The sequence below is a fragment of the Rhamphochromis longiceps genome, linkage group LG4, assembly GCF_057381845.1.
Source record: "Rhamphochromis longiceps isolate RC_006_pf linkage group LG4, R_longiceps_female_GT1.1, whole genome shotgun sequence".
Lineage (NCBI taxonomy): Eukaryota > Metazoa > Chordata > Actinopteri > Cichliformes > Cichlidae > Rhamphochromis > Rhamphochromis longiceps.
The window spans coordinates 20,310,138-20,320,778 of NC_140560.1; the positions used below are offsets into that span (position 1 = coordinate 20,310,138).

Below are 10,641 nucleotides of genomic sequence, written 5' to 3' on the forward strand. Positions count from 1 at the left end.
GACTACAATATTCTGATTCGGGACTCTCCAAGCCTTCACTGAAGAAAGACAACCTATAGAAGTTAAAGTTGTACACAAAATTTGTTTTTCCATTTGATTTTTTTTAAGTCATTCGTGTGACTGTTCATAATCTAATTGTACATTTAGCTGAGCTAAATTATGTATGGGACTCCCTTAGTACTCACTGAGTACATCATACATCAAATTTAATGAAGTCCTTTTGTGTGGGATTGCATCTCCCCCCATGCTCTTATCTGCTTAACTCTACTTTTGTCAAATAAAGACTCCGAAACAAAAACCCTTAAATTATCTTCAGCTGACTGAATATGGTTTCAGGGAAACCAGAGAGGTGGTTCAGGCACAAGGATGTCTCCTGGGGGGGTGTTCTGGGTTTGTCCCACTGGGAGGAAGCCTGGGGGCAGAACCAGGACACGGTGGAGAGATTGCTGCGTAGCACGTCCGATAGGCTCATCTACAGAGACGTCACTGCAATGGGTCATTTTATAGTGTACAGAGGAGAGAGTCTAGTGGGAATGAACAAATTCTACTTTTAAACAGTTCATCAGTGAAAAATCATACAGGGTAAAAGCACTGGAAGGTTTCATAGGTAAACATATACCGATTTTTGCCATAATGTGGCACAGTGAGACTTTATTCATGTATGAAATACACGCGCTTGATTAAATCACACTCAGAATTAACACATGCTTTAAAAGAGACAATATCCCAAAACGTTGCATCCACCAAGAAGTGAGTGGTCGCTCTTCTTCATAAAAGAGGGTCAACGAGTCAACAAGTCAGTGAAGCTGGACTTGGGTCCAGCTCGGGTCCAGGAAAAATTCAGGCTCTAGAGCTCATTTTTATCAGGTAAGTAATTCTTTGAGCACTGGAGATTATTCTCTTTGTCGCTGTTCAGAGAAGAAGAATTATTATGTTAAAGCCTAATAATCAGAATTTTATGGTTAGATTTAGATGAAAGTTGTGTACTGTAAAAGAGAAATGTTTAGCTGTTACGGTAAATAAGTCACCTTATCAGCGGAGACCATAAGGCAGTTGGTATTGTGATTCAATAAACTGAGGCTTAAATAAGGCTGTTTCCTAAAAGTACAAATAGATAAGTCAGTGAAACTGAACTCCAAACTGAAAATCAGTGTCACGCCAGCACTTCACTCGCCCTGAATAACTGATCCTGAATCAGCATGACCTTGTTCCACTTTGACCTTGAGTGGTTCTCTCTCTCTCTCCCAGTCACCATCTACTGTGTGTGTGTGTGTGTGTGTGTGTGTGTGTGTGTGTGTGTGTGTGTGTGTGTGTGTGTGTGTGTGTGTGTGTGTGTGTGTTGCTTCTGCTTATTTGCAGGAGTGGAGATAAGTCTCTTGTAGCAGAGTTTCTCAAGTTTATATGTCTTCTAAAAACCACAACCTGCTTTATCGTCCCATCTCCGGCTCCTTCCTGCTGGATCACCCTGTTGCCGCACCAACCCGACTTAGCTCTTCCATCCACCACTTCTGGTTTCCACTTGCCTGCAGTCAGCCTGTGGCCTATTTACTGAAACTGTGAAACATCCTTTCTCAGTCAATCAGGCCGACTCTGTTATTTGTTTTAGGAAATTGCTAAAAACTAATTTTTATATATATTTGATCATTTTTGGCCTTAGTTTGCAGTCATGCATGTGTGTATGCATGTATGTTGGAATGAATGTTTGTCATTATGGCTGATTACATGTCTGTATGTTTTAACATGTACACTTATTTTCAATCTCTGGCTTTTATTTGAACTGTTAAGCACCTGTAATTCTGTTTTGAAAAGTGCCATATAAATGAAGTTACAATAATAACAACAACAACAACAACAACAATAATAATAATAATAATACTGCCTCCTCACTTTTTTTTTAACATATTTCCCTTTAGTCTCTAGCACAGTGTAGATTGATGACAGGGGAGAAGGCTCTGATAGGCTGGGTGAGGTCTGCAATGATACAGTTGATAATAAATCTGTTAGGATGACATTTGAGCACCTATACTGTGCAAAGTCATTGCTTATTACTAAAAGGCCAGCCAAGGCTGATAGAGAAACCCATATGCTGACTAGTTTCATCACAGCTTAGCTAAACACTTACAGCGCATGAAATACAAACTTGGTTCAAAACTGGCACGTACTGTTTTCGGGAAGTTTTCCTGAGGAGCTGCGTTGGCCAGAGCTCGGCTGATCGTTCTGCCTCGTAAAGCATCATCAACCGAGTTGATGAGGCTGGACTTTCCAGAACCAGTGGGTCCATAAAGAAGAATTCTGAGATACTGGATCTCACTGTTATGAGGCTGGTATGTATTTATGTACTGTAGATCATTCTCTTTTCTATTTGTGGAAGAACATTTGCGGTGTTAAAGCCAAATAAGCTAGTGATGCAGATACTTTATAGTTACAGTACAGACGCAGTTCAGAACAAGGGTAATGGTGACTGATTGCAGAAGGTAATCATTTGTAGTTTTAGTCCATGAAGCCAAAAAGCAAACACTGAACATCAGCACACATTCATCTTCATTCTAGTTTCCGCCATTCATTTTCTAAATCTAACAAAATACATAAAGAACATTAACTGTGCAATGTTTCCCAGTTGTTTTTGTAAAGCTTAAACTTGATTCTCCGTTTTAAACGTCTTACTCTTAGAAGACAAGGAGTCATCAGGTTGAGAGCTCTGTCCTCCCATAGCTACAACAAAGCACAATATTACAGCACCTACACCTACATAGGCACAAATATTCTTTTTGAAAAGGGCCGCTGGCAACATCTCCACAACATGTAGACCAACTAATGCTACTAACCCTCATCTCCAGGCAGAAAAACATGCAACACTAAAGAGAAGTAACTAGTTACAACCATTATAGATGGTTTCAATGTCATAAAAATTAATTAATTAAAACTAATTAAGCTCAAGAAAAAAACAGGAAGTTGTACTGAACATTTTTCAGCCTCCTTACCTCAAACAATGTACCAGGGGAAACTACTCAGCTGTGTATGCCTTTTGCTTCTCTCTAAAATAAATGTTTGAGCTGCTCTTTTTTTGTTGACAACTACACAGAAAGATTTTCTATTTTCATGTCACATTTTATTTAAAATGTATTTTCCCTTATCTTCCTCCATGTGCTTTACATGTTGTCACAACACACCCTGGGATTCTCTCTCTACAGCATCCAGCATGCCGTGGGATTATATCTAAAACTTTCACAAGGTTTTGTGTGTGTGTGTGTGTGTGTGTGTGTGTGTGTGTGTGTGTGTGTGTGTGTGTGTGTGTGTGTGTGTGTGTGTGTGTGTGTGTGTGTGTGTGTGAGTGTGTCGACCTTAAGCTCCCTACATTTCTGCACAGTATCTTAGCTATTCTGTGACTGCACTCTTCTGGACAGAGACCTCCAGTGTTGTACCTGGAATCTACTGGAGCCATTGGAGGACTTACAGCTCGCAATGCTCATATTACCACTAGAACTACTTCAGATGGTTCTAGCTGGTGTTTTCTCTGGGGTGGAATGATTGTACATAACAAACCTTTGAATTTTTTAAGTTATTAATTACTTTAATGACTTTACAAAACAAGACAAAAACTGATAACTGCAAGCTCGACTTAAATTTGCAGCTGCCCACATGGACAAGTTTACCACAGTGTTTGTCAAACACAGCGGTGGTAGCATCATGCTCAGGCTTTTTGCTGCCTGTGGTAGTGATACATTGTAGATTGAAGACAAAGTAGATTGATTAACAAAGAAGGAAGACAACCTCAACTTCACCTCAAATCAACAGTTGAAACTTGGATCTTCCAAGGACATTGATCCCAGACACAAGCCAACATTGTTTTTGAAATGGATAAAAAAGGCTGACATTAAACTTCTGGAATGTTCTTCCCAAAGCCCCGACCTAAGCCAACCTTTTTAGAAACGAACAAGTTTATCTGAACTCCTCCAATTCTGGTCAAATTAGCAGAATTATTCCAGAAGCTTGTTGATGACATGGGGATAAACATTTAAAAAAATATGTCAGAAGCTGAAGAACTACATGAAGAACAACAAAAAACATAATCAAAATGAAAATTCCTTGGCTTTGTAACCCTAGCCCTTTTCTCACAAGTTAATTAAAAAATTTAACATACCTTCAAACGAAAGTGCAAAATTGAAAATCAGTTAATTAGTTAATCTGTTTGTTTATTCATTAATCGTGTGTGTTATGTGTCAGACAGACACTTAATCACACAGTCAAACCGCAGTCAAACAAAACAAAATCATGTTGTTTTTTCAGGATGATTCCAACATCAGATCAATGATGAAATTAGCCTCCTAACCACACTCATTTATCTGTGCATTTAATTACCACAAAACAATATTCCAAGGATATTCCTTTATTGTCCGAGTTTTGCTGGTTACACAGAAATAATTTGGAAATAAGTTTAAGAGTTTGGGTGTCTAAGTAATTCAAAGCGCATTAGAAGTATTGCAATACAAAACTAGGTATACTAAGAGAAAACAAACAATAAAGATGATACATATAAAATATCGTGTAATCAGTGGCATAAAATTATATGATAAAAACATACAAAGAAGTTTATGAAAAAAATATAATCTATTAGTATTTACAGATTTAATTTTTGTATTTGTAATGTTACAAATGTATCTGGTGTATAAACTCAATATTTATTTATCTCAAAATAATATCATGTCTAAATACAGAATTACAGCATGAGCAACTGCCCAGATTCACATCTGAGCAAAGGAGAAAAACTCATAACTACAACATGCACCTGATAAAAGTATTTATTGGTATGTTGTTTGGCTTGAATCTCTTGATTTACAAATCTTCCACTGATTTCTGTCATAGTCAAGTGGGTAAGAGTCATCAAAAGATTCACATTCGCTTATAAACGTAGATGACTCTGCCACAGGATGAACAGTGGTGCTCCACATCTTGACAGGAATCAACGCAGAATGGGATACAGCAGCAAAGAAAGCACCTGTAGGTGGAAAAAAGCACTTGTAATGTTAAGGTTTTCTTAAGATCAAATATGTGTCTCAGCTCTTTTAGAGTTTTAGCTTGAAAATCCTCTACCTAAATGGTTGTATTTACCCAAAGAAGACGAGGCCTCCACAAATAGCCCACGTCAGCAGGCCCGGGGTGTGTTGTGTCCTGGTGATCACTGCCTGGTGGCAGTGAGGACACACAGTTTGTCCAGGAACATCCTGTAGCCTCGGTGTTACTACAATGTTAGTCACTGAGGAACAGAAATGTGTAAAACACAGAATAAAGGTGTTTATTCCTATTATTTCTATTAACCTTTGTTTCCATTTTAAAATTCAAAGCACAGTCGAGCTTCATAGACTGGCTTTAAACTGACTATCAAACTGGCAGTGAGGATCTCATGTCTGTTGCATCTTGCAGCAGACATTTGCAAGATGCAGGCTGATGACCAGAACTCTCCTGCAAAGGAAAACCAAACAACCCTCAAAACTTCCATAAGGAGCCACCTTATGTTGATTGATCTCAAGCCAACTTCCTGCAGCTGGCCTGCTCCTATTACTTAACTATAACCAAACCCAGTGTGGTTTCAAATCATTCGTCAAGTGTGTGACCCTTCACTTGCATTACTTAAGTCAGTGGAAATGTGTTCCCCATCCTTGCCTTGTATCAACAGCTAAGACTCGACATCACCACTGGAGGGTGCAAGTAGCAAGCAGTAGTGGTTGCAGTAGTAAGTTGTGGGTGGAAAGGGGCTTTTTTTTCAAAGCCTTTCTGTTGTCTTGTATTTTAAAGTAATGAGCCATTCAAGCACTAAGGTTTCTAGTAGCAGATGTCCAGCACAGCATAGACCAGTAATATAGTCTAGAAGACTACTGGTATTAGTAGTAGTATATAACTGTACAACTGTGACATAGTTAATGTTTTACATGTGTTTAACACACAAATGTGGCTTTGGAGTGAATTCTTATGCATCTATTTCAAAAGGCAGGACTCAGGATGTGACTGCACATGGGGTGAACTCTGAACAATTGCTTTTCCCTGTAGAGAGGCTACAAACAAGCCTATTCTTCAGATCAGTTTGATATGAGACCAAGAATTTCAGCCAGTGTCTACAGAGGCAGCTCTGTTCACTTTACACGCTGGAGCAGATGCACATTCATTTTTTTTAACAGCTTTTTAACAGCTGTGAGAAGTTACACTTTAACCTTTTAATGTTTTTATTTTCCCATGATGCATATTTGCATGCAAGAGTTCTGAGAAATCATACAAAGACACGTAGGTGTACTTTACAGGATCAGGTTGCCTCACCTGTTGTGACAGGTGCACCCGGTGCAGGAGCAAAGACACCGCCTGTTAAACAAAGTACACAAGTCATCACAACAGGGACGAATATACATACGTAAATAAGTACTTTACTATACTGTTTGAAGAGAACTGTCACTCTATAATTTATCTCTTTAATCTTTAATCTCTTTCATTTGTGTATTTAAGCAAACACATAACAACAAAGGTTTATTAGAATATTTTGGTATAAAAAGCAGGAATAATTTGTGAGTGCAGACACAGACCTGGCTGATATCCTGGAGGAGAAGGTGCTGGCTGAGGGTACATCCCTGGTTGAGGGTATGTCCCTGGTTGAGGGTACGTCCCTGGTTGAGGATACGTCCCTGGTTGAGGATACGTCCCTGGCTGAGGATACGTCCCTGGCTGAGGATACGTCCCTGGCTGAGGCATTCCTTGTCCATAGTCCAAGGGTGGGCCGGGGTAAGGTGGAGCTGATTCCTGTGGTGGATATCCTTTTTCCATCTTCAGAAATGTAAACTGAAACTGAATAAGTACAAATAAAAACTTAAGACGTATTGATCTAAGTTTTCTGGCACTGCAACACAGTATTTGAGATTTGTGTCACTTTCAATGAGTGACGAGGAACTTGTAATTTGCTTTGTCCAATGCAAACAGGAGGCAAAATATTAATTGCATTTGTTTATTCAAAGGTTTGTGTGTGACAACCAGTTATATGGTTTCAGAGGAAACATTAGCAGATGTTGGTGTGAGCTAAAGCTTTTTAAAAGCTAACCACAGCATCACATAAATATTTCCAGTGGTTGATATCCTTCTAATGGTTTATGAGGTTAGTATCTGACTATTGCTCAGATACTGAGCTCATTACCCAGTGTAGCACAAAAAATATGTTAAGAGGCCCTCCAATCTGTAACCACAAGTATTCAACTCAACTCAACACAATTGCAGTGGCTTAGATACGTAGACAGAAATCCAAGATTCACACTCTTTTGGGGGCGGGGGCGGGGGCGGGGGGGGGGGGGGGGGGGGGGGGGGGTTTGTAGTTTTTCTGCAGTTTATATTATAAATATTTAATATTTAATATAATGCTAGATCCGCCCCTGCACAGTTACCAGCCGTCAGCTACGTAGAAAAGGATCCTGGTGTAGAAAGTAATATTAAATAAATTAGAACTACAGCTTATCAAGGTTAAGCGTGCTGCTGTTGTTCAGCCGCTGGTTTCCTCTTTCTGGCACGAAGTGGGCCAAAAACAAGCAAGAGAGACGAACTTGCGACAGAAAAGCCGATCAGCTGATCATTGATCAGTTTCATGAGTGAGGTAGCAGCAGGAAGGGGAGGGAGAGAGAAGAGGCAGTCGCTCCATATATCGTTGTTAAGCTTAACGCGGGAATGCTTTACAAACATTCAGAGATGAACTTACACACTTGCTCTACTTCTCTCGGGGATCACTTCCTCGGAGATGAAATGCTGGTTTGGTAGTGAGGCTACAAATACACACAGCCTCTATCACGTGAGCACACTGCTCCCACGTGCTACGGTTATGAGCTGAGTCACGCCAGTGTTGCAAGTTTTGTGAGGTGCTTTTTTGATATTTAAAGGATCGGATTACATTCTTTATTTCTCTCCGATATCCGATCCAGTAATGTAGGTCAGTATCGGACTGATACGTAATATCGGATCGGTCCATCTCTAGTTGAAACTTATCATAGTAACTCCTGAAAAAAAGATTAAGTAAAATTGTGGTTCTGTATGAAAAGTAACTGCCCCATTAACCTAACAAATGGTTGTGCCGCCCTTGGCAGCAGGAACTGCAATCAAGCATTTGAGATAACCTGAACTGAGTCTTTTACAGCACTGTGGAGAAATTTTGGCCCACTCTTCTAAGCACAATTGTTTTAATTTAGCCTCATTGGAAGGTTTCTAAAATGAATAGCCTGTTTAGGCCACACCAAAGGATCTCAACTCAACAAAGTCTGGACTTTGACTAGACTGGGCAATAATCTTTATTGTCTAGAGCTTCAGCCTATGAGCTGAACTGGAAATTCTCCTTTAGGATTTTCTGGTAGAGAGCAGAATTCGTGTTTCCATCAATTACAGCAAGTCCTTCTGATGCAGAAAAACAGCCTCACACCACCACACTACCACCAACAAGTTTGACTCTTGGTGTGAAATATGATATTTCCCATAAGTCTCGAGGATCATCAACATGTTTCTTGGCAAATCTGAGACGAGACTTCATGTTCTTTTTGGTCAGGAGAGGTTTTCTCCTTGAACTCTCCCATGGGTGCCATTTTTACCCTATCTCTTTCTTATTGTTGAATCATGAACTCTGACTTTAACTGAGATGAGTGAGACCAGCAGTTCTTTAGATGCTGTGCTAGGTTATTTTGTGACCTCCTGGATGAGTCTTCAATGCACTCAACCACTCCTGGGAAGGTTCACCACTGTTCCAAGTTTTCTCCGTTTGTGGAAAATGGTTCCAAAGTCTTCAAGCCTTAGAAATTGCTTTGTAACCCAGACCGAAAGATGACTGTTTCATGGCACGATGTGTTGCTTTTTGAGGGGTTTTAGCCTATTTCACATCATCAGACAGCTTATTCATACAGGCGCAGGTAGTTTTGAAGAACTTTATTCCCTTTATAAACAAAGTCATTACTTTAAAAGTTATATCTGTCTAATATTAAAATGTGTTTAATGATCTGAAACATGTAAATGTGACAAATATGCACAAAAATAAGAAATCAGGAAGTGGGTAAATACTTTTCCATAGCACTGTATATATAGCGCAGTCATCTGAAGTACTAATAACAAAGAAATACTCTCTCCAACATAAGCAAATACCTTAATGATAAAAAAGTAATATTTACTAAGTGTTATTCAAGGGTTCAAGTAAAGTGGCTCCAAAAATGTTCTTCCTGAATGTTACAATTTTATATAAAATACTATGAAAAAAACTCAACTAAGACGGGTTGCTCATATAGTTGGTGTGGGGTTTTTTTGTTGTTGTTGTTGTTTTTTGTGGTTTTAACTTCGACAGTGTTTTGTATTTTAAAAATTAAATCTTAATCCACATCTACACAGAGCTGAAATGAACTGAAGTACCAAACAGGAAAGTAACAATAACGAAGCTATGCTACTGTGTAACACATTTACTTAGTTTGTGAGACATGATGCAATCTGGTTTGAATGCACTTTACTCAGTTTGAGTCCTGTTGTACATTGACTACAGATTACTGGTCTTAGTCTCTTTTTATAATACAGAGCCTACATTGTGTACCGTGGGCTGGTCAGTGTGGTAGGAAAGAGGCCCAGTCAGTCCAACCAAGCCTTTCTGTATCTTGCTCTAAATCCATCCTAAATCAATTACAGAGAGCTACAAACCACATAAACTAATGAGGCGCTGTCATTCCCCTGAGCACACCCTGTGCACCTCATCCAGTTTTGTTTGAATGTTCTTTCTGAATAAGCGTTAGTGTTGATGAAGCTATGAAGCATAACTACAGAAGAAATACCTTTTTTTCCATTTCTGTTCTACAAAAGTACATAAAAAAACAGGCAGTCTAACTATGAACCAGGAAGAAACTCATCCTTATTTGACAGCAAACGTAAAACAACATTAACTTACCTCTTATCTCACCAAAAAAAAGTTTTTTCCTGGAGCTCTCTGTCAGTGCCTGAAGAGGAAACACAGTAAAACCACAACAGGAAGGTCCATACAGAGTACCGATGGACACGACTGCTACAAAATCTTGTAAACCAACGGAGAAGAAGCGTATTTCCTCAGTCAGCTTTGGAAGGCTTTTGAGCTGTGGATCTGTTAGTCTTCACTCTCTGTTTCCCCGTTCGCTCCCTCCTCCCCTCATATGTAACTGGGTGTGTCAGAAGAAGAAGAAATGAAGAAAAGCATTTCCCTGTTCGCTCAGTTATTGTTTAAACAACCCATAAAAAGCACAGCCATAAGATATATGTGAGCACAAATATGAAAAGACAGGGAGAGTGTGTCCCGCTGCTGAGAATAAAGTGTTCCTTGTTTACCACAATTCATCTTATCAGTTTTAGCCTGTGTCTACAGCCCTGCCTACGTGTTTAAAAAAACTACGCACGCATAGAGTCCGATAACAGCATGAATCATCTCACTTAACATCTGGAGATCAAGAAACAAGATTTATTTTCATGTGAACCGTTTTTGTTTTGTTATTTTCTTAGACTTTGGTAGCGTAAACCAATCAATGCATGGTACAGCTTTTGGTTTCTGTATTCTTGTTTTTTTTTGCCTACATCTGTGGTTTCCTGTGGTTTTGACTTCCTCAGTGAACTCAGTAAATGAAAACTTATGTG

At 39.3% G+C, this 10,641-nt stretch overlaps 1 protein-coding gene across 2 annotated transcripts; it reads right to left on the reverse strand.

Annotated features, from left to right (window-relative positions):
- Positions 1–4,380: 4,380 nt before the first annotated feature.
- On the reverse strand, positions 4,381–10,179 carry LOC146671465 (lipopolysaccharide-induced tumor necrosis factor-alpha factor homolog). Of its 2 annotated transcripts, none has more exons than XM_085403669.1 (5): positions 9,929–10,166; positions 6,570–6,828; positions 6,310–6,351; positions 5,110–5,254; positions 4,381–4,996 (listed from the first exon to the last, which is right to left on the reverse strand). In XM_085403669.1, exons 2-5 carry the CDS (start codon positions 6,805–6,807, stop codon positions 4,891–4,893), a joined length of 531 nt encoding a protein of 176 aa, XP_085259795.1. In that variant the 5' UTR covers positions 6,808–6,828; positions 9,929–10,166; the 3' UTR covers positions 4,381–4,890. The 2 variants fall into 2 exon arrangements, with proteins under 2 accessions (XP_085259795.1, XP_085259796.1); XM_085403670.1 differs by having other exon boundaries at positions 4,917–4,996; positions 5,092–5,254; positions 9,929–10,179.
- Between the last annotated feature and the right edge of the window lie 462 nt (positions 10,180–10,641).